The 25,242-nt window shown below is 39.7% G+C and overlaps 1 protein-coding gene across 4 annotated transcripts; it reads right to left on the reverse strand.

Annotated features, from left to right (window-relative positions):
* Window positions 1-357: 357 nt before the first annotated feature.
* Window positions 358-24,827, reverse strand: bco2l (beta-carotene 15, 15-dioxygenase 2, like). Of its 4 annotated transcripts, none has more exons than XM_061767290.1 (13): window positions 24,697-24,757; window positions 21,268-21,394; window positions 19,647-19,824; window positions 16,530-16,741; window positions 14,642-14,757; window positions 14,439-14,541; window positions 13,267-13,407; window positions 11,143-11,303; window positions 10,361-10,531; window positions 8,320-8,457; window positions 6,677-6,859; window positions 1,643-1,753; window positions 358-746 (listed from the first exon to the last, which is right to left on the reverse strand). In XM_061767290.1, the coding sequence occupies exons 2-13, from the start codon at window positions 21,290-21,292 to the stop codon at window positions 630-632; spliced, it is 1,656 nt and encodes a 551-aa protein (XP_061623274.1). In that variant the 5' UTR covers window positions 21,293-21,394; window positions 24,697-24,757; the 3' UTR covers window positions 358-629. The 4 variants fall into 4 exon arrangements, 2 of the variants coding, with proteins under 2 accessions (XP_061623274.1, XP_061623273.1); XR_009787696.1 differs by lacking the exon at window positions 21,268-21,394 and adding an exon at window positions 4,366-4,496 and having other exon boundaries at window positions 718-746; window positions 24,697-24,827; XM_061767289.1 differs by lacking the exon at window positions 21,268-21,394 and having other exon boundaries at window positions 24,697-24,827.
* Between the last annotated feature and the right edge of the window lie 415 nt (window positions 24,828-25,242).

A 25,242-nucleotide genomic window follows, 5' to 3' on the forward strand; every position in this document is an offset into this window, starting at 1 on the left:
CATTCCCTCTTATGGTTGTTTTTGTTGTCGTTATTGTGACATCAAAGTGCTCTTGTTCCCTCATCAGGGCCGACTTGTCAGCGTTTAAGTGAATGTCAACGTTGTTTTGCTCATTTCAACAGCACCTAATTTGTGACGCGACCTCTGGCAGACTTTCAGGAGGCTATCGACCAGTCGGATACATTTGTTTTCCAGCCATTTCTCGATATTGTCTATTTCTATAACATTACTTTGACAGAAATTGAATTTGCTCTGATGCATTTTGATGTCTCCTAAGTGCATGCGCCTCTCGCACTGGGAGTGTAACGTTTCAAGTGGCGCGATGATGCTAAAACACTTCAGATTTAACCAGAAAAAAAGAGGGGAATAGATTTAATTTTATTGTCTTCCGCTGGCATTTTGTGTATGTGATTTTGAAAAGGATTTGTCCTTGAAATCATTCCATTTGGGTCATAGTTAAACACGCTTTAGGGCATGTTTGCTGCCATTGTTATATTTGTTGTGGCAAGTCTTCAACATGTATACTGTATATAGAACCTATTCCAATCAATGGGATCGATCAAAAGCATTCCAGCACTTATTTCATCTCTTGTTCAGTTCAACAGTTCATCAATGCTACAGTGGAGCTTCTAGGTCATGTGATTGAAGACACCATGGGTCCCATATGGGATATTGACAGGGACCTCTGCTCTGCCCAGTTCAGTGAAGGTCTTAGCATCCAGAACGAGCAGGAACGTACTTTTGTCCTGGAGAAAAGATCGAAGACAGTGCCAAACTGTAATTAGTAATGGAAGTTTAAAAGTACAATGGTACCTTGACTTAGGAGTTACCCAACTTGTGTTTTTTGAGATACTGTACCACCTGTCTTTGGGACGTTTTTTTTGCTTTGACTTATGAGCACAATTTTGAGATACAAATGATAGATGGTGGCAGTGAACTCAACTCACTTCACAACAAGCTGCAATTTGGCAGATAGTGAACTATTTTTCTAAAAAGAGGCTTCTTTCTATTGACATTTCTATTTGTAGTTTACTGTCAAATTAAACATAAAATAAAGAGAATTACACATTGTGTATTTAAAAAAAACACATATCTTTGCCTTTGGAAAGTCCACTAGCTTAATGCTAACATGATACAAAAAGCCATAGAGAGGCTAATAAATACCATCGGTGTCACAGTTTTATAACCTTTTAAACAATGGATATTTGAACACAAAGGGTAGTAACACATGTAGACAGACAATAATATAATATTCACAGGCATATATTCTTTATCCTCTGTGAAAAATGACTAATATTACTGGAGCTTACTGAGTCACTTCCTGTATTTGTGAAAATCTTAGTTTGTGTCTGTGTATCTGTATTTTACTGCACCTTGGTGGCCAAAAGGAGCACAATGTGTGGCTGGAATGGAATAATAGAATTTACATTCATTTCAGTTGGGAAATAATTTGAGATACAAGTGTTTTGAGTTACAATCGTGGTAATGGAACAAACTAAACTTGTGAGTCAATCGACCACTGCAGCCTATCAACATTTTGGTGCCATGCATAGTTTGATAGTGAGGCTCAGTATTAAACAGTGAGGCTTGGGGGGCGGGGGGGAACCAACAGTTTACATTGTTTTTGCAGAGGTGTACTTACTTCTCGTGGTGTGATAATGACTGACAACACAACTCCATCATCTTCCTCTGTTGCCTCAGGCAAAGCAACAAAGACAGGCTCAGACGGGAACAAGCCGGGATACCGCCACACCTGAACAAGAAATATGGCATGAAAATGTGCTCCACACCAAAAACAAAAATAAATGCCCAGTCTACTGCTTTCTGAGACAACTGTCTCGTAGCAATAAACAATACTGTAGTAACTCAAAGTGCAACTACAGTCTGTTCTGTGATGCTGGTCCTGGTCCAATTTGGTTAAATTTCAATACAAAATTTCCCATTGAGTTAAATTACATTTAGAATCATTTGTTCCAAAGCCCAAACTGTGTCTTTGGGCGAGAGGTGGGGTAGGCTACAACCTGGACTTGGGACATCTAGCGAAGTTGTCAGCAGCTACATGTTAGAAGATGAATTGGTCAATATGCAGACAGATTATACTGTACCTGTTTGTATGACATACCATCTTCTGATTTTAAAATTGATTTAAAAGTTTTTTCAAAAGCTTTTTAAAAACTTTTAAACTATAAATGCCGGGATTCCAAGAGATGGCAAAAATGAATGAAAAATATAATGAGTAACATCATTTTGTCTGTGTCTTCAGTTTCATTTATAAAATCAGACGAGGTGACGTCTGGCCACATATCGACCAATTTATTCTCTAATATGTAGCCACTGAAAATTAAGTAGGGAGGCCGCAATCTTGAAATCCTGAACAGAATATGGATTTTGATTGTCCAACTGAATTTCTGCCCTTAGGACGTAGCTCAAGTTCTGCGCACACGCTGAGTTTTTCATCTCATGAGGCAAAAAATATAAAACAGAAAACTGACCGTAAATTATGCGCACACAGCAAGCTGTCTGGGGAGCAAACTGTCTCGAATTACTCAGCTGATATAGTGAGGTCCAGTGTGAGGCAGGTTAAAAATGTTTGTAAGTGTTTATAAGTGACAAGCAAATGGCAGCTCACCAGTCGGTAGGTAGGGGCTAGCGCGAGAAGCTAGCAGTAGCAGTCAGGAAGTCAGGATACACAAAACTGAAGTCAATACCTGTAGGCTTACCCCTGACTAAGAGCTGATCAGATCAAGCTAATGGCAATAGGAACAAAAATAAACCAAAACTGATCACAGCCCTAAACATATCTTACCAGAATCAACTCTTCGACTCACTAAATTTTTTATGCTGGCTGAAATGATATGTGCTGTCGGCTTGCGTGATTTGAAATGTCACAAATATAGTAAACATTTTGTAGCATATTTTTTTCAACAAGTTTTGGTGTGCTTCGATTTTCTGTACAGCGGCTGAAATAAGTATTTAACACGTCACCATTTTTCCAGAACAAATAAGCTCAGGAATTAATTTGTGTGTAATAATGTGAAATGACACAGGGAAAAAGTATTGAACACGCCAACTGGTATTTATTTTATACTTTGTACAAAAGCCTTTGTTTGCAATGACAGGTTCAAGACGCCTCCTGTATGGAGAAACTAGTCGCATGAATTACTCTGGTGTGATTTTGGCCCATTCCTCCAGACAAGCAGTCTTCAAATCTTGAAGGTTACGTGAGCTTCTTTTATGGCCCTTGAATTTCAGTTCAACGAGACGTGACAAAACTGACTGGGATGGGAAAAACTAGGGAAGGAATCAGAAAAATCTAAATTGGTGTCGGAGTCAGAATTGGACAGGAGGTTAACTAAATCGGGGCCATCTTCACAATCAGAAAAATCAGAGTCTAAAAAAACATGGAGGTAAAATGGTAGGGCATAGTGAATAACTCGGAAAAGTGGGGGACACAGGTGAAAAGGACAAAGAAAATGGAACGATAGGGCTTACTAGAGGAGGGTAGTTATTGTTAGCAGGCTGAGGGCACTGGGAGGCAGACTAGTGGCGTGAAGGGTGACTACGTGTCCTTCCCGCTGGGTCCTGTTTTGGTCGGTTCATTCTGTCACGGTTGGGGTTTTCGAAGGAGAGGAAGGTAAGGCAAAAATGTGGAGGACCCAAGTGCAGGTAGGCAAGGCAGGAGTACAGGAGTCTCAAAAAATGATATTTAATTTTTTTAAAAAAAGGCAAAAAAGGCAAACATGGATAAAGTAAACTAAACAAAGTCTCACAACAGATAACCAAAGTAACAAAGAAACACTTGAATAAACCTAAAGCTGGAAACAAAACATGACTGGTGAGTAAGACATGGCACAGACAGAGACAATGACACATGACAATCACATATTACAACGACATACTGCAATGACAATGAACCGACAAAAACTGAAAGAAACTAGGGAACTAAATACAAACAGATTGACGAGACAACGAGGAACACCTGGACAAGACACGAGTGGCTGGAGAGAGCTGATTGGTCGACACAAGGTAGAAGGTTGACGAGAACAGGTGGGCACAATAACTAAATGAGCACACGACAAACATGGAACACAGGAAAACATGGAACAAAACTAAACACAAACCAAAACACAGACCATGACATGATGTGCAGTGCCATTTCTCCTACAAACGTGGTGTGCATTATGGCATCCAAACAGTTCAATCTTGCTCTCATGAGACCAGACTATATTCTCCCAGTATTTAACTGGCTTGTCCAAATGTTGTTCAGCAAACTTTAAACAAGCTTTGACGTGCTTTTTTTTTCAGCAATAGGGTCTTGCGTGATGAGCGTGCATAGAGGCCATGGGGGCGGAGTGCATTACTCACTGTTTTCCTTGTGACAACAGTATCTGCTCATTCCAGGTCTTTTAGAAGCTCTCCACAGGTGGTCCTTGGCTCTTGGACAACTCTTCTGATTATTCTTTGCACTCCTCTGTCAGAAAGCTTGTGAGGAGGACCTGATCAAAGGAAATTTATGGTGGTATGATTTCCTTTCCACTCACGTATTATGACCCCAACCGTGCTCACTGGAACATTCAGAAGCTTAAATATGTGCCTGTAACCCATGCCATCGTTATGTTTTGCAACAATTAGTTTGGGGTGGTCTTGAGACAACTCTTTGCTCTTACCCATCATAAGATGTGTCTTGACTCACACCTTGGCAATGAGACCTTTTTTAGGCCATCAATTAGGACTGAACCAGTTGCTATTCATTTGCACTGACAAAGGGCTGGATATCTGTTTGATTAGTGATAGATTTTAGGTGTTGCCTTGGCTTTTCTTGGCTTTCCATGCCTTTTTGCACCTCCCTTTTTTCACGTGTTCAATACTTTTCCCCTGTGTCATTTCACATTACATTTCATTACACGCAACTTAATTTCTGATCTTATTTGTTCTACTTTCGTTGTATGTATGGATTACTTGGGTTGCTCACATCTGGTGAAAATTTTATGTCAATAGCACCTTTGGAAATGCAACCCCAATTCCAATGAAGTTGGGATGTTGTGTTAAACATAAAACATAATACAATGATTTGCAAATCATGTTCAACCTATATTTAATTTAATACACTACAAAGACAAGATATTTAATGTTCAAACTTTATTGTTTTTAGCAAATAATCATTTACTTAGAATTTTATGCCTGCAACACATTCCAAAAAAGCTGGGACAGGTGGCAAAAAAGTTGAGGAATGCTTATCAAACACCTGTTAGGAACATCCCACAGGTGAACAGGCTAATTTGGAACAGGTGGGCACCATGATTGGGTATAAAAGGAGCTTCCCTGAATTGCTCAGTCATTCACAAGCAAAGATGGGGCGAGGTTCACCTCTTTGTGAACAAGTGCATGACAAAATAGTCGAACAGTTTAAGGACAATGTTCCTCAATGTACAATTGCAAGGAATTTAGGGATTTCATCATTTACGGTCCATAATATTATCCAAAGGTTCAGAGAATCCGGAGAAATCACTGCATGTAAGGCCGAAAACCAACATTAAATGCCCGTGGCCTTCGATCCCTCAGCCGGCACTGAAAAAACCAACATCAAATGTGTAAAGGATATCACCACATGGGCTCAGGAACACTTCAGAAATTCAATGTCAGTAAATACAGTTCGGTGCTACATCCGTAAGTGCAACTTGAAACTCTACTATGCAAAGGAAAAGCCATTTATCAACAACACCCAGAAACGCCGTCGGCTTCTCTGGGCCCGAGCTCATCTAAGATGGACTGATGCAAAGTGGAAAAGTGTTCTGTGGTCCGACAAGTCCACATTTCAAATTGTTTTTGGAAATTCTGGACATTGTGTCCTCTGGGCCAAAGAGGAAAAGAACCATCCGGACTGTTATGGACGCAAAGTTCAAAAGCCAGCATCTGTGATGGTATGGGGCTCTGTTAGTGCCAATGGCATGGGTAACTTACACATCTTTGAAGGCACCATTAATGCTGAAAGGTACATACAGGTTTTGGAGAAACATATGCTGCTATCCAAGCAACGTCTTTTTTATGGACGCCCCTCCTTATTTCAGCAAGACAATACCAAACCACATTCTGCACGTGTTACAACAGCGTGGCTTTGTAGTAAAAGAGTGCGGGTACTAGACTGGCCTGCCTGCAGTCCAGACCTGTCTCCCATTGAAAATGTGTGGCGCATTATGAAGCATAAAATACGACAACGGAGACCTCGGACTGTTGAACAGCTGAAGCTGTACATCAAGCGAGAATGGAAAAGAATTCCACCTACAAAGCTCCAACAATTAGTGTCCTCAGTTCCCAAACGTTTATTGAATGTTGTTAAAAGAAAAGGTGATGTAACACAGTGGTAAACATGACCCTGTCCAAGCTTTTTTGGAACATGTTGCAGCCATAAAATTCTAAGTTAACGATTATTTGCTAAAAACAATCAAGTTTATCAGTTTGAACATTAAATATCTTGTCTTTGTAGTGTATTCAATTAAATATAGGTTGAACATGATTCGCAAATCATTGTAGTCTGTTTTTATTTATGTTTAACACAACGTCCCAACTTCATTGGAATTGGGGTTGTATATTTAGTGAGAAAAATGGTGATGTGTTAAATACTTATTTCAGCTGCCGTATATACTGTATGTATGAACAGTCAGTGATCAATGAAGACCTTAAGCTCCTTGGTGTGCACGTCCATCTTGAGCAGGGAGTCACTGAAGACGTGTCCAAAACCGCACGAGTAGAAGTAGCGGTAAGGTCGCCCGTTGTGGCGCTCGTAGTTAATTTGAGGGAACTCTAGGCCACCATACTGCAGCAGCTCATCATCATGAAGTTCCTCGTGGGTCATGTAAACCTGGACAAGGTCAAAGTTTCACTCATTATAAATGAGGCATATCTATTTTTTATGATACATTTATGTTATGACACAAACAACCCCCAAAAAATTGTCTAATTGCTATTTTCTTTTTGCTCCCGGGCTGCTCTTAACAGTTGTGGGGTTTATCTGGCTGTTAAGTGACAGTGTGCCATATGTGCTAACATACTGCATTAACTGACAAAGACGTGCTCGGTTAGTGAAAAAATATGTTAAAACTACGAACGTCAGTTAGGTCACCACTACTGAAAAATAAAACTGTGTAATATTACCACTTCATTATTGTGAAATTACTAATGTTTCTCATAAAATGTAAAAAATAAAATAAAATAAATCTCCTGAAATGTCAATATTTTCTCATAAAAGTTTTTGCCTTTTTTGGCTTCAGCATCACAGTTGTAGTAGTAGTATTTATTTATTTTTTTCTTCATATTTTCATTCTCAGTCACTGATGGTGTAGTGGTACATTTCCCTGACTTTTCTCTGGGCAGCGTGGTTCAGTTCCCACTCAGTGACGTTATGAATGTGAGTGCGAATGGTTGTCTGCGTCTACATGTGCCCTGTGACTAACTCGTGACCAGTTAAGGGTGTAGTCTGCCTTTTGCCTGTAGTCAGCTGGGATAGGCTCCAGCACCCTGTGACCCTAAACAGAATAAGCGGTTTTGAGAATTAATGGATGGATGGATATTTTCAAATGAAGCACACAAAATTTGTCTTGTAATAAACAGTCTGGTGAATTTATTCCGTTGCCGCGAGGCTAGCACAGCACAAGAGGTGTCCTGGCTGGAGCACCACTATTTATCGACCGCTAAAAACAAGGTGATCTGCGGTTGCCATGGTAATAACAAAGCGATATTCTTCCTTATAAAAGCCAGCGTGGTATCGAAGTTATGAAAAAACTTTGATTTTGATGCCAACTTACTACTTATTGAACTTTAAATTTATATATTTACATGATCTTGGGTATGTATTCACAGCTAAGCCTTAAGACAACTGTCAAACAAACAAAGCACCATTTATGTCACATTTTCATGCTTTTTTAAAAATTAAAATGTATTCATATTAATAATATTTAAATGTTTCATTTTTCTGCGATTGACTGGCAACCAGTTCAGGGTGTACCCCGCCTCTTGCCCGAAGTTAGCTGGGATAAGCTCCAGCACGCCCGCGACCCTAGTGAGGATAAGGGGTCCAGAAAATGGATGGATGTTTCATTTTTTAAATTGAAATTTAACCGTCCGACTACATTCTTGACATTTTTACCCACTCCTATCACAAAAACCATAGTGTGTAAGAGCTAATCCTCATCAAGGTGTATTATTACTCCCAGGGTGTAGGAATGGTCTCTTTTGATTATAATCATGGACTTCACCCTTGACTGTAAAGTGGAGTGCAACAGAGTTAATGACATCATTATACACTGATGTATGGTACTGTACCTCTCCGGGTTTGGTCATCTTGGCTGTGGCTTTATAGTTAGGCAAGGTCACCAGGTTCTGGTCCATAGGGGTTTGTTTGTCCACATTCAACGGCAGGACATATCTCCTTGGCAGGTTTCTGCACAGTGAGTTGTAGAACTGACAAAAGAAAGCACAACGCTAAGGAAAGCCTGTGAGTATATTCCAACAAATATGCTTTGGAACCACAACAAATATGTGTTGTTAGTAGGATTAGTAGTATATTGTGATATTGTCATCAAATTTCATATTAATTTATCATGTTTTTGTTGGATAATGTTTTTAATTTTCGTAACCAAAACTGAAACTAAATTATTTAACTCTTTTCCCAAATTGACTTGCTTATAACCCAAGTAAATAAAATGAGCAATATTTGTGAGTAGTAATTCTCTTAAATGCTAATTGATGCATTTTGAATGGATATTTGAATAAAGAGAAGATTCACTCACTCACTCACCCACTCACACGGCCACAATATTAAGTACACCTCCACAATCTCACTTAGTCACACGGCCACAATATTAGGTACACCTCCACAATCTCATTTGATCCATTACAAGAGCGTTATCAAACATCCTGATGTTAAAAAATATATATTTCATATGGAACTCATTTAAATATTTGGGAATTCAAATATGCATGGCGGTAGCACGGTGGACGACTGGTGAGCATATCTGCCTCACAGTTCTGAGAACCCAGGTTCAAATCATGTTCTCCCCATGCCAGTGTGGGTTTTCTCTGGGTACTTTCCTCCTACATCCCAAAAACATGTGATAGGTTAATTGAAGACTCTAAATTGTCTGTAGGTGTGAATGTGAGTGCAAATGGTTATTTATATGTGCCCTGCGATTAGCTGGCGACCAGTTCAGGGTGTACCCTGCCTCTCGCCCAAAGATAGCTGGGATAGACTCCAGCACACCCGCGACCCTATTGAGGATAAGCGGTATGGAAATGAATGAATTAATGAATATGTATAGCATTCATCCATCCATGTTCTATTTTGCATGTCCTCATTAGGGTCACGGGTGAGCTAGAGCTTATCGCAGCAGACTTTTAAAGGTCCCGTTTTTTGGCTATTTAGACCTCCATAGAGTGACTCTCTAACATGGACTTACGGTAGTATAAAAGTGTTACATTTCATTAAAAAAAACAACTAGTTTTGTCATACGTGTCCAGAAAAGGCCCTTCTGACAGCTACTTCTGTTTGGCCCAGTTTTGTATCCGCTTTGTCCCTATTTGGCTAAGACCGCCCCCTTTCCTCTGATTGCTTGCCTCCGTGTAGAAGACCCACTTGTGAGAACACGTATATTATGTATGTTATGTTGACAACTCTGGCTCGGGAGCGGAAAGGGAAGGCAGAGATGTTCCCAGGTGACGTAGATACTGTAAGGTCAAGAAATTCAAATGACCTGATTTCAGTCCTCTCGGCAGAAAAACGTCTGGAATTTAGGAATGCATGGACGACTTTAATTCAAATTACCCATTTTTCCTGAGTCACCAATATTACATTCCAAATACTAGAAAATTTTGTTTTGGCAAAATACTGTACAGTATGTCCCCTTTAAGCGAGTGGTGGCGTAAAACTTGGACGCCAGCCAAATGCTGAAAATGTATAACTTAAAATACAAAATTATTACATTGTATTATAATATTATTTGCGATGTACCAGTATAATCAACTGCTATTATACTATTTTTAAGACTATTTTTCTTATAATGATCTTTCTTTCCTGATTGGCCAGGAGAAATCACATTGCCGCATAGTTACCAAATATAGCTTCTTCATAAATGGTAAGCAAAATATTAGGAACACCTCTTTGTATAATGCAATGTAGTTCTACTTTCCTCCAAACTACAACCACAGTAACAAAATGCATTGCTTTTATACAGGTGTACTGTCAATGTTGAGCGGATAATTAACGGTAAAGAATACTGAAGTGATATAAGTAAACACACTAGATGATAATTATACATTAATTGTTGGCAAAATGTAAAATGAAGATGTTCCACAAACACAAACTGACCTTGTCCATCTCCTCTCCTGGCTCTCTGCGGAGGTTCTCCAGGGTAAAGTCTCCGATGACCTCGCCGTCATCCCCGCAGCACATGTCCATAACCAGGAGGCCATTGTCCTCAAAGGCGTTGATCTGATGCAGTGTGAACATGGGAGGTGCACGGTACTTCACTTCACTCTCCTGTTTACAGGTGTCACATATCACATCAATCATTCACACACACACACACCAGTAGTGTAATAAAGCCTTATGATGTGGACATTTTTGCATCTGATTCAACCCTAAAGCCCTGACCCTAAACCCAAAATCCTAAACCTAAATCCCTAACCTTTAATCCTAATTGTAACTCCCTAACCATATTTTTAAACACATCACCTTAACCACCACCCAAGCCGATTGATCCCTAACCACTTTAACCACACCAAATCACCTTTAACTTTTATCCCTGACGCGTCGGCAATGACACGTCAGGGATAACCTAACCTAAACCTAACCTGCTAGATATTGAAAATCCCAAGTTTTCTCAGAAAAGGGGCAAAAGCACTTATTCACAGGACATTTTCGGTCAGAAAAAAAGTCCAGGTAGACATTTTGAGGCTTAGGTGTTAAAGGGTTAACCCAGGACAAACAAAAAAAAAAATCCCAACTGGCCCACTCCAAAATCATATAGAAAGACTTCTTCCTTTTTCACTTCTTGTACGTTTATGGCCAAGTGTCCTACTAGTATTTTAGTGCATATTGTGTTTTCTGACTGGCCAATGTTGAGCCAGTGAGTGTGACCTTTCACTCACTTTGCCAGTGTGCCGGTTGACCAGGTGGAAGATGGTGTCATACTGAGGCTCCCAGGTCATGACCTTGTGAAAGCTCTTCCCTTGAATGCGGTACAGCATGATCTTAAGCAGGTCCAGCTTTATGGGCTGCTCCACAAACACTATGTAGTTCTCTGACATGACTACAGGGGGGCATAAACACAGAAGTATTTGCATTTAGATACAGTAGAATGTCTGAAGTTGAAATCCCCTGAGGCCATACAAAATTCTGGATTCTGATTCACTCTCATGAATGACATCACACAAGACTGCTGAGTACCTTGTTAGACCTCAGCTAAGAGCCTCAAGAGATTAATTCCACAAGTTTGTTTCACTCTTTCTTTGGCTTTTTGTGACATTCCAAAAGAATTACATTGGTGCCTTGAGATACGAGTAACCCAATTTATGATTTTTTTGTTTTTCAGGATATGAGCTGTCGTTTGGACAATTTATTTTATTTTATTTATTTATTTTATTTTTATTTTTTTTTGCTTTGACTTGCAGGCAAAAATGTTAGGTTACAAGCGCTGTAATTCTTCAAATGAGGCTTTAAGCTGTTTATTGCCACTCCCAGTTGAAGTTTACTGTCAAACTAAACATTAAACAAAGAGAATTACACATTACATGTGTATTTAAGACACCCACAAAGTTTTTTTTTTTTTTTTTAGGAAAGTCTGTTTAAGTTAATGCTAACAAACAATGCAAACCACCATCGACGGGCAAAAGAATAGCATCGGTATTGAAATAACTATATACAGCATGTATATATATATTTATATGTACACACACACACACAAGTTAAAAAACATCGTGATGGGAGGCTGGAACGGATTAATGGCATTTCCATTGATTTCAATGGGGAAAGATGATTTGTGATATGAGTGTTTTGAGTTACGATCGTGGTCACGGAACGAATTAAACCTCGTATCTCAAGGCAGCCCTGTACAAGTGTCAACAAGACGTGTTTAAAAAAAGAGCAAACACTGGAAGTTACATAAAGTAGTCAGACTCACCTCCACCAATCCGTATACAAGTACATGACTTGTTAAAAAAGTGAATGCAGAGTGTTTTGATGTTGTACAGGACTTAACCTCTTGTATGATAGGTTAAAAAAAACTTTATATAAAGGCTTTGTCGGTAAAGATCTCACTTGTTTTATTGTTTTTAAATCTCATTATTAACAGCGCAGTTACAAATGTAACTTAAACATGTATTGTAAAAGCAGCTATATACAGTATACTTTCTTGTCACATTTTTGACGTCTGAAAAAAAACGGAAGGTCACATTCCAGAACAATTTGTGCTCAACTTTAAACTCTCCACTGGTAAAATAAATAAAAACCACTGAACATAGTATTTTTTAGTATTGTCTTACAGGAAGACAAATCAGGGGTTTTCCATAGGCCGCACACAGTCTTCTTTGGCAAAACAATACAAAGCAATGTTTTGTGACACAATCAAGGGAATTTGGAGACTAAATATGTGCTTGCAGTGAATGTGGGAAGAAACAGATCCTCTGGTTCTCCTGCTAATCTATCGAGTGATGCAAGTGGGCGGGCGCCTTGAAACACTTTGCAATGCTTCTCACTTGGCAAAAGAAATCTCAGTACCAACCATGAATAGCATGGAGGTCTGCAGAAAATTGCATTGTGTATGTAAAGAACCAAACAAAAATTGAGCATGAACCGTTGGAAAAAAGCAATCAAGTCACATTACATATCAAACGCGCAACCGTTGCTAATGCTCTTCCTGACTTGCTTATTTTTCGCTTTTGCCAAAACAAATTCCTTGTGGTTTACAATCATTTTCAAGACTTTTTGTGAATTTTGGAGACCCAAAGTGCAGGATAAAGACTATTATATGTTATTGGAAAGAGTAGAGACAGTCAAACAGCAAGAGCTGGTGAGAGCTGAACACAATACAAAGGCACAGTGATTGACAAAGGGAAGTAAGGTGAGAATAGAATTTAAATGAGTAATTAATAAGGGTATGAAAAAAGCAGTCAGTCAAGTGTAGGCTCAAGCCTGTCAAAGCAGCCAGGCACCAAAGCTCTTCCCATAGAATACATTCATTCCACTTATCCCTTTGGCTACGTGCTGCATCTCACCAAAGCTGTGATAGTAGGAGGGTTTTCTGGGCTCACTCGCTCGGATGGAGCAGATCACTTTGGCTCCATATAGGTCTGCGCAGTCCTCCCTTGCCCCCGTCTCCTCAGGTGGGGGCACGCGGATGATGTTGTAGGTGAAACCTGAGGAGGACCACAAACACATTAATGTGTGTGTGTGTACGTGCGTGCGTGTGTGTGTAACATACTCTAGGTGTAATAATAATGTTCATGATAATAGGGTAGGCAGAGAATTTACGACATGAAATTGGAGTATAAGTAAGCATACATAAAATAAAGACGAGTAAATAATAATGTGAATAATAAATATTATTATTAAATACAGCCAATACACAGAGGAAACTAAAAAATGCTAACACACACTCGCCGGCCAGTTAATTCGGTCTATCTGCACAATCTAATGAGATTCAAAACAAGAAAAGTATTAAAGGTTCTGCCTTTTACAAATAATGATGCTCAGGTTTGATTGACACTGTCAGAGAGATTATTTGAACAATATGTTTTTATTGTGGGGCTGCGTGGAGGATTAGTGGTGAACACATTTGCCTGACAATTCTGAGGTGTTTGAATTTCGTCTCCGGCCGTCTTATGTGGAGTTTGCAGGTTCTGTGTGTGTGTGTGTGTATATATATATATATATATATATATATATATATACACACATTTTCTTTTTTCTTTTTTTCAGCTATTATTCCACTACATTTACTGATGCTTTAGGTCTTTCACATGGTGTTGTTCCAATGTGGGTGTCAAGGTACTTTATGCAGGTATACAGAAATTTGGTACTGTGACAACACAGTTTCCAACAGCCTCTCAAAATATCCACACTCTCTCCTTTATTATTAACGGTTTCCTCTCTTCGTGGCAGTCCACTTCTTCCTTGACAGTTTCGCAACAATTTTGTTTTTGTGGTTCAATAAAAAATACAGTGCAATATTCTGTATGTGGAGCCTGAAAACATAATGCAGGGTCACAGTGTACATACAGTACCTGCAGCACATCTGTAGATGTGTGGTGCACAATCAATGTGCAGCGAAGAATTGCTATATTAATTTTTTTTTAACGATGGTCCACTTAAGTCGCATTCAGCCGCGTCACTCAGTGTTCGTGTGGCATAAATGTTGCAGTGTTCTGTGAGCTGTGGGGGGTGTAACCTCCTTTGCCGTGAGAGTTGCCCATGTTGTAAGTGGCCCCTTGGCGGTCGTAGTGTGGGTGAGCTGTGGCTGCGTTAATCGCAATGTACTGGCTCCAGTCCACCTGAGATTGATAAGCATCAAGTTTTTATTTTTGTCTTAAATTAGTTTCATGTGACTTTCAGAAGGAATCCTATGAAGGAGAGACTGTGTTGTTTGACTACCTTTTCCTTTGTGTCCAGAGTTTGAGGATCAATTCTCCTCATGTAGTTGGTTTCTGTGCTCACGTAATAGTCTCCCTTGTACTTGACAAAATGCACGCTTGCGTTGTCTGTGGCCTCTGCTCACAACAGAAAAATCATTGTTACATACAGCTGTGTTCAGAATAATAGCGGTGTTTTGACAAGGAAGTAAAAAAACAAATCCTTGTTATAGCTCGTATTTCCCCACAAGCAAATACACTTTTGAAAAGTAGATTGGAACAGTGAGGCCAATTCCTCGCCTCAAAATATTTGGATTTGACATGAAAGATGAATATGAGACAAAAGATCCACATCACAATCACAGATCTGATTTCCAGATATTTACATGTGCATCTGGTGTGTCCTACGTTATTGAATATTTACAGTTAGAGGAGTAACCAACATGAAAACCAGAGCAGTATCTACAGGAGGAAAACAATAATTGTTAAACTGAGAGAAGATGGAAAGTGATTCAACGCTATACATACATTTACAACACAACCAGTTGGAATATCCTGAAGAAGAAATAAACTAAACAACTGCAAGAGGCTATGATAAAAACCTGGAAAATCACAAAAGAAGAATACAAAGGTCTCATGATTCATAGTCATAGTTTGATGTCAAACCCAATCGGTTTACAGCAAAAAAAAATATTAAAAATGGCCTCATTGTTCCAATACGTTTGGAGGGGAGTGGACATCAGGAACACTGCACATTGCAATCCAGATGAAAGCATGAAGGGAAAAAAAATCAAATGAGTAATTCATTAAAAAAAAGTGGGGGAAAAAATGAAATGAAAAATAAATGAACAGTGACTGAATTTTTTTCCATTACAAACTGAAATTGAAAACAGTTGGAGTACACAGTTGCATGTATGGAGATAAAAGCTATTATAAGGATTTTGATCTTTACTCACTTTTGTAAACACATTGATATATTCTGAACACAGCTTCACAGTACCATCAACAATGTGGATTCCTCACAATTTAGCTGGATTTGGAACAGAATAAATGCTGGTAGAGTATGTAATACAAGTGGGTTTTAGATTGTTACGCAATGCTTGGCTTGGTTAAAATCTGCTACACTTTATTTGTTTTATATATAGTAATTTCTCGAGTTGAACATTTTAATGTACAGTTCAGTTGTGAGTAAAGAACAAAGTATTTATAATGCCAGAGAGAGTTTCCTGGCAAAATTCAAAGACAAAAATAACATGAGGAAAAAAGTCATTCAGTAATTCTATTATTCTTTATTATTATTATTATTTATTTATTTAAAGAAAAAAGTTGTAATCTTACAAAAATATAATTTGAATGACTAAATGGTGAAAATTAAATACTATTTATCCGTGCAGTCGGTGTTTTTCTCAGAAAATCATAATCTTGTTCACATATTTTTTCTATTTGCGTACAGACTAAAAATGCACCATGTGAAAAAGGTTTTACTATCATTACTATCAAATTGTTAAATTATAGTTCAATTATTGCTTCTCAGTGTTGTCTAGCTAACTTCAAACCCTTCATCCCATTTAAATTATAGGAAAAATAAGACAAAGGTCATTTTGTTCCCTTTGAAAAAAAAAATGCATACCAACACATTCAAATATTGGCCTTTGCTGCTATTTTTTTAATTAAACAAATTATGAGGCACCTGTCGATTTTGTTAAGGCAGGAAATCCAAAGCACATAACAATCGCAAAAAATATATATATATTTTTTTCTTTTTCATCTGTATTTCATTTTGTCTCCAGCCATGTGGCACATTTTCCTTTTGTGCTTATGTTGAATACAGTATGTATTCAGTGATGCCAGGAATACATTAGGATTTTCCAATTTAGTCGGCATATGTGTAGCATTTAAATTTCACATACTTGGGACCTGAAAGCGTGAGAAGAATCGCGCGAAGATGTTCTTGCAGGGATCGGGCATGGCCAGCGTTCCGAACTCTGACACGACGATGCGGTTCTTCTCCGAGTTACGCACGTACGAGTCGCTTTTCAGGAAGCGGCTACTGTACGTGACTTTGCCCTCGCTGATGTGAAATCTGTGCATCATGGCCATGCCGTCAAACCAGTGGGTGTATCTGAGGGGGGCAGTGGGGGGAATACCATTGGTTTGATATGATCAGTGTGAGAAAAATCCCTAGTGTATGGTTGAAAGACAAATCCCAAACCTCGTCATGAAAAGTGCCCTGCGGGCGTGTGTGTGTGTGTGTGTGTGTTTGTGTGTGAGACAGATTCACTAGCTGTGAACTCAACTCTTCCACCGCATTTTTTCACATGATTTCACTTGAAGGGTTGAGCAGCCTGCAATTTTGCTATTGGGCAAATATTGTATGTTTAGCAAACGCAATTGATGGCAAAACACGAAGCACACACCAGCAACATTTGGTTCACCTGCACAATCTAATGAGTTTTAATGCCAAAATTCTGCCTTTTCTGAGATAAATTGGCCAAGTCAAAATATTACGGCTTGTAATATCATGAAGTGCAGTACGATAGTATTCCTCCAGTCATATAGCCCCCCCACCTCCCATCCTCAAGTAAGTACAATTCCATGAATTTTCTAAAACTGATTATCCAGTTGTGAGGAGCTGAAGCCTATCCCAGCAGACTTTGGACAGAGACAACTATTCACCTTCACACTATCACTGAGTCGGAATTGAACCCATGCTGCCAGCACAGAAGTCAGGCAAGTGAACCACTACACCATCAGTGACTCAAAAGCACACTTTAATAGCAAAAAGTGAAAATAAATACCTCAAGGTGCACCTATGCAGCTCTGACAAGATTTACGAGGTTGTTGGCCTTTTCACATGCACTTTCCAAAACGCTGATGAAATCTGTTATGTAATTATTGTGTAACCCTATAATAAATGGCGTTCAAAACATAACTGCCCTTGAAATATAACCGGGTTTTGATTGACACTGCTACAGAAATGCATTGCATCATACTGACAGCTGTTTCTAATATTGGCTGACCTCATTTTACTATAATAATATTCGTAACACGTAACAATCCAGCAATTTCCAGCAAATTCCATCGCTTGCCCAAAGTCAGCTGGGATAAGCTGCAGGTCACCCGGTGGATATCATTTTATTACACAGGGTTACCTTAAGAGTATTTTGTTTCTTTGCGGTCTTGTACTCAGATCTATGCAGGGTTCTAAAGGAATTTCTGTCGTAAGTCAACAATCTTTATTTTTAATATTGTACACTGGACCCCACATATTTGACATTTGCAAATTCACTTAGTCTATGATTTTTGGGGGGCACCTATCCTCTGTTACTTGCAGAAAAACTTGCCTATTTGCAATTTTCTGTAACATGGCAAAATAATGTCAACAGTTCTGTATGTAGGATATTTGTTATATTGTGGCGTCTCTTTAATTGAAACGACCAACGGTTACTTGTCAGCCAAAACCACACCCAAAAAAACATCAAACAAGTGTCAGCTCAACCAAACATCCGCTCAACCAAACTTTCATGGTGGAAGGCAGAATGTTGGCTGTCTCGCTCATCCAATCACAAATCTAACAGCAGCCATGTTAGATTTGTGATTGACAGTCAGCGACAGAGGATAGCTACTGTATTTTACTCAATGGCGCCCATGTCTGCTTTGGCTCACAATAATTTCACCAAACTAGGTCTTGGACATGACATCAAAACTAGTGGAATCCATAACAACTGCTTAGTGGATCATCGCTAATCTATCTACAACCGCCATCTGTGCTCGTGCTCGGCACCTCGACTCAGCCAAGCTTGGGATCGTCAAGGAGTTCGCCGCCATGGAGCGCCTCTGCATCATGCGTCGCTCGACCACGAAATGGGCTTCCCCTGTGCACGTGGTGACCAAGGCTGACAGTGGTTGGTCGCGCCTGTGGCGTTTTATGCTGCCTGAACAATGCCAAGACCACTGACCGGTATCCCGTCCCGCACATACAGGACTTCTCCACCCACCTGGCGGGGGCCACCATCTTTTCCAAGGTGGACCTGGTACGCGACTACATCCGGTACCGGTACACCCACAGAATGTGCCCCAGACAGCGGTCAGCACACACTTTGGCCATTTAGAAGTTCTGCGGATGCCTCTCAGCCTCAAGGGGGCGGCACATACGTTTCAGTGCCTGATGGACTTTGTGCTGGGTAACATTTATTGTTTCTCGTCGACTTGGACGACACCCTGATTAATTCCGCACGCAATTTACCTCATGCGCCCCTTGTACGTGGCCCTGCGGGGCAACGTGCCCAAGGATGCAGTGGACCTGCTCCTGGGGATGGATGAAGCTTCCGTCTCCCACCACCACCCTTGCCCTCATGACAGATGCAGTGTGAGCAGTGGGTGGGCGGGGCCTGCCGGCCACTGGCCTTCTTCAGCAGTCAGCTCCATGACAAAGAGAGAAAGTACAGCACCTTCCACAGGGAGCTCCTAGGCATCTTCCTCACCGCCCGACAATTCAGAATCCTCCTGGAGGGCCGCCAGTTCACTGCGTTTGTGGACCACAAGACGCTGACATTTGCCATGACCAAGACCTCTGAGACAGCCACGTCAGCTCCCCGCCATCGCTGACTTCACTACACACAGCCGGAATTTGGCTGGCAAGGACAACTCCGTTACCGACTGCCTCTCCCGGTTGGTTGTGCCGTCCATTCGCTTGGGGCTTGGTCACGCTGACATTCAAGCCTTCCAGACGGCCCCCACGGGACTGCGTCTCGCAGACGTAAGGTTTGATAACACCACTATGCCACTCTCCTCTGCGATGCCTCCACCAAAGCAGATACAGAATTGAGTTCATCAGAAGTAGCTGTCAGAGAGGCCTTTTCTGGACACAGTATGATAAAATCAAGGTGTTTTTTGAAATGAAATTGTCACTTTCAAACTACATCCATATTAGAGAGTCACTCTTTGGAGGTCTAAATAGTCAATATACAAGATCTTTAAACATGATAACTGTTGTTGTGAGCATACTGTGGTGTAGTGTGCTCTACCTGTCTTGACCAAATTCAAACTTCCCTGGCCCGTTCCTCAGGAAGCTCCCGCTAATCCAAGATGGGATAGTTCCCTTGATGGTGGTGGGAATGGGCTCAGGGATCTCCTCCACAGAGCTCACCAGAGGGGCCACACTCTCCAAACCTTTGGCCTGGGGGCATCTCTGCCTGCTGGACACTGGAGGGAAATAGTAATCATAAGCATATTAGACATAAACATATTCATAATCAATTAAATTATTGCTACAGAAAAATGCAATACTGACAGCACGCTGTTGCTTGTGGAAGTATGAAAAATATAAACAATAATATGTAACACAAACTGTATTACCAACAACAATAGTAATAGTATCCATCCGTCCATTTTCCGTACCGCTTAGCAGGCAGTGATGCTGGTAACGCGTTACTTTGTAACAAGATGATCATCATTGGCGACAACGAATGTAAGTTTCACTATTTTATCCACCACAGTTACATAAAAAAAAAAAAAAAAAAAAAAATACAGTTCAGTATTGTTGTTAAACACAACATACTGGATGTATTCTTGTAGAATGTATTTGTATGGCTGAGACTCGCTCGCTTAAAACCGTGAAATAACGTGTTGCCATTCAGCTGACTTGAGTGGGTGGGTACCAACCATTTGGTGGGCTGGTACTTAAATATTAATTGACAAAACTACGTCACACCAGCCGGAATTTCAAGCGGTTTTTGTGTTCAAAGGCTATTGCAGTTAATCGACAAACTGCATAGATGTCAACCTTAAACCATGTCACAGACTCATTTTGACCTTGGTTATCCATAAAGCAATTGAAAAAAAGTGATTCTGATGGAAGGGTACCTTTAATAAAAATATATAATACATACTACTACTGCTACTACTGAATAAATAATACGAAAAACTGTACTACTACTACTACTACTACTAATACTACTACTACTACTACTACTAATAATACTACTAATAATAATAATAATAATAATAATAATAATAATAATAATAATAATAATAATAATAATAATAATAATAATAAGTTTAGCTTTAGCGGCACGGTGGACGACTGGTTAGAGCGTCAGCCTCACAGTTCTGAGGACCCGGGTTCAATCCCCGGCCCCGCCTGTGTGGAGTTTGCATGTTTCTTCCCGTGCCTGCGTGGGTTTTCTCCGGGCACTCCGGTTTCCTCCCACATCCCAAAAACATGCATTAATTGGAGACTCTAAATTGCCCGTAGGCATGACTGTGAGTGCGAATGGTTGTTTGTTCGTATGTGCCCTGCAATTGGCTGGCAACTAGTTCAGGGTGTACCCCGCCTCCTGCCCGATGACAGCTGGGATAGGCTCCAGCACGCCCGCGACCCTAGTGAGGAGAAGCGGCTCAGAAAATGGATGGATGGATGGAAGTTTAGCTTTATATATAAAAAGATAATAACAGCAGGTTGCTGGTTTTTTTGAATAAATACTAACAATAATTATAGAATACATACTGATGCTAATAAAATTCACCAGTGACTGTGTGTTAAGCTGTAAACCCTCTAATTGAACTGTCCAATAATAAAAAATAAAATAAATTAAATGTGCTTACATGAAATAATCATTATCTATTGTGTGTGTTTTGTGAGATTACATAAAGCCTTCCGCCACTGTGACATGGCTCCCTGAGGTGGTGCACGCTAAATGACATCTGCTGTATCGCCTGCCTTATTTGCTATCCAATAAGCAATTCCTCTCCATCGCCTGCTATCTATCACCACCTGCAATGAGGGAACACTGCTTCAGATTCACACGATAAGCAAAAAGCAAATCATTGTTGTGGTTCAATACTGCAATGTGTGCCGAGCTAAGGTTTTCACCTTTCTTAAGACACTAAAAAAACAAATAAAGGGAATAAATTAAATTAATAAATACATTGTTGCTGCAATGCTATTAACACAGACAATTAAAAAGGAGACTATGTAGTGGAGAGCTGTAGGCTAGAAAAGACTCTAACAATGTCAACAATGTGAGGTTTAAATGCAATTACTCCAACATGCATTGGGAAAATAGAGGCAGCATACTGTATGTTTTTGCCTGATCAAGGGGGAATAGTAATTATCTCAACAATACATTCAACAAACTCAAAGAGGAACAGTATGTGAACTAGATGAATGGTGTTAAATAACACAAATAACTTACAATATTTGGGCCATATACTCTGCATTTTCCAGTCTATTATACTGTACATACTTTGTACATTCAGTGCTTATCCTTTTGAACTGTTACAAATGTATTACCAACTGCACATATCTTGGTGATACTTTGCCACCTAATCATCAGTAAATATGCAGATGGAGTACAGTATATGCCTACACGTATGTACATGCAGAAAAGTTTATAGCAGTGCCTCCCAACCACTGTGCCCATTAGGTGTCCCACAGGAAGTTATTCAGTTGCTTATTTATAATCTAAATTACAATATCATAATATCCATCCATCCATCCATCCATTTTCTACCGCTTATCCGAGGTCGGGTCACGGGGGCAGTAGCTTTAGCAGGGACCCACAGACTTCCCTCTCCCCAGCCACTTCATCCAGCTCTTCCGGGGGGCGTTCCCAGGCCAGCCGGGAGGCATCTGAATCAGATGCCCCAGCCACCTCATCTGGCTCCTCTCAATGCATATATCATAATACAACCCCAATTCCAATGAAGTTGGGACGTTGTGTTAAACATAAATAAAAACAGAATACAATGATTTGCAAATCATGTTCAACCTATATTTAATTGAATACACTACAAAGACAAGATATTTAATGTTCAAACTGTTAAACTTGTTTGTTTTTTGCAAATAATCATTAACTTAGAATTTTATGGCTGCATCACGTTCCAAAAAAGCTGGGACAGGGTCATGTTTACAACTGTGTTACATCACCTTTTCTTTTAACAACATTCAATAAACATTTGGGAACTGAGGACACTAATTGTTGAAGCTTTGTAGGTGGAATTCTTTCCTATTCTTGCTTGATGTACAGCATCAGCTGTTCAACAGTCCGGGGTCTCCGTTGTCGTATTTTATGCTTCATAATGCGCCACACATTTTCAATGGGAGACAGGTCTGGACTGCAGGCAGGCCAGTCTAGTACCCGCACTCTTTTACTGCGAAGCCACGCTTTTGTAACACATGCAGAATGTGGTTTGGCATTGTCTTGCTGAAATAAGCAGTGGTGTCCATGAAAAAGCCGTTGCTTGGATGGCATACGTTTCTCCAAAACCTGTATGTGCCTTTCAGCATTAATGGTGCCTTCACGGATGTGTAAGTTACCCATGCCATTGGCACTAAAACAGCCCCATACCATCACAGATGCTGGCTTTTGAACTTTGCGTCTATAATAGTCAGGATGGTTCTTTTCCTCTTTGGCCCGGAGGACACGACGTCCACAGTTTCCAAAAACAATTTGAAATGTGGACTCGTCGGACCACAGAACACTTTTCCACTTTCCATCAGTCCATCTAAGATGAGCTCGGGCCCAGAAAAACCGGCGGCATTTCTGGGTGTTGTTGATAAATGGCTTTTGCTTTGCATAGTAGAGTTTCAAGTTGCACTTCCAGATGTAGCGCTGAATTGTATTTACTGACATTGATTTTCTGAAGTGTTCCTGACCCCATGTGGTGATATCCTTTACACATTGATGTTGGTTTTTGATGCAGTGCCGCCTGAGGGATCGAAGGTCACGGGCATTCAATGTTGGTTTTCGGCCTTACATGCGGTGATTTCTCCAGATTCTTTGAACCTTTGGATAATATTATGGACCGTAAATGATGAAATCCCTAAATTCCTTGCAATTGTACATTGAGGAACATTGTCCTTAAACTGTTCGACTATTTTCTCACGCACTTGTTCACAAAGAGGTGAACCTCGCCCCATCTTTACTTGTGAATGACTGAGAAATTCAGGGAACCTCCTTTTATACCCAATCGTGGCGCCCACATGTTCCCAATTAGCCTGTTCACCTGTGGGATGTTCCAAACAGGTGTTTGATGAGCATTCCTCAACTTTCTCAGTCTTTTTTGCCACCTGTCCCAGGTGGGAACGTGTTGCAGCCATAAAATTCTAAGTTAATGATTATTTGCTAAAAACAATAAAGTTTATCAGTTTGAACCTTAAATATCTTGTCTTTGTTGAGTATTCAATTAAATATAAGTTGAACATGAATTGCAAATCCTTGTATTCTGTTTTTATTTATGTTTAACACAACGTCCCAACTTCACTGCAATTGGGGTTCTAATAATTTATCATCTTATTTTCAGTTGTACAGGTTGTAGGTCACATTTAATAGTGTGAAAAGTTTTTTGTTTTTTTTTCAAAAAATCTGGCAATTGAACAGGGGTGTGCAGATTTTTTATTTCCACTGTGTATACTTTTTGGGACATTTTTGTTTGGTCGTGTGCTGTGAGATTTTTCAAATGTGAAATTATATGTACCCTGGCTGAATAAATGTTTGGAAATGCTTCTTTAAAGCATACCTAATTTCCAACATTTGTACTTCTGGTTAGATGCTAAGTACATTTCACTGACAGAGTTAATGTAGCCTGCACATCAAAAATAAAGTGGACTTTGTCTACTACTTTACTGTCTACTGTGCATGTTTGTTTTAGGTCTAATGTGGCACTGATAGGCAGCATTAAGCAATTTGATCACTTATGATAAAGACAGTGATTGAACATCACAAATATAATTTGATAAACATTCATGTGTCTGCTTTAACAGTGGAATACAACATTTCATCCAGTAGAAAATAATCAAGTTGTTATTCAGTGCACCGTAAAGCAAATGCGTTTCCTAATATTTGATGTTTTGTGTGTGTTAATAAAAGTCAGCAGATACCCTTTGACCAGTGATATTGTTATTTCAATTGATCCTAAATGCCAACCAAATACCGAGATGCTTTTCACTTCTTGTCAAAATGAAGCTAGAAATAAAATCAAATCTGCCCCAAGAAAAATATCAACCCTCTTCTCAAGTCTTTTATTCACTAATTGCCAATTCCATCTTGCTGATATACAATGGCGTCTACTTACTTGGCTGTGGCTCTGTGGTCTCGGACATGCTTGGCCAGTTGCTGCGCACACTGAATGAGACTTAACGCTCCACTTTTATTTCAGACGCTCTGAAAAGAAGAGCCTTTGGACTCTGGGATCTGTGCCGAGTTCAAGAGGTGGTCACTCGACATAAACTAAGGTACATCAGTCACGCTATCAAACAACTGCTCATAAAAGTGTCTCAAGACTCTTCTAACTGTTTCTTTTGTATGACATAATAAAACACACAAAGTAAAGAGTAGGTCATCAAAAATCGTCCTATTGTCAAAAACATTTGTCAGTAATCATATTATGTTTACATATTCTTGCAAAAAGACGGATCATGGACCCTAGCTTAATGCTTTTTCGGTTAAATCTATTACACGTAGCCATGGTTCTGTTGCTTTTATCTAATCTATATACTGGCTCATCTTGTACAGTTTAAGGTTTGCAATCACTTTTGCTACAAAAAAAATCAGAGGCCTTTTTATACTTTATTTCATGAACAATTATGAAATATGGCAGGGAGAAAATATTTTTGAGTGG

The sequence above is a fragment of the Phyllopteryx taeniolatus genome, chromosome 3, assembly GCF_024500385.1.
Source record: "Phyllopteryx taeniolatus isolate TA_2022b chromosome 3, UOR_Ptae_1.2, whole genome shotgun sequence".
Taxonomy (NCBI): domain Eukaryota; kingdom Metazoa; phylum Chordata; class Actinopteri; order Syngnathiformes; family Syngnathidae; genus Phyllopteryx; species Phyllopteryx taeniolatus.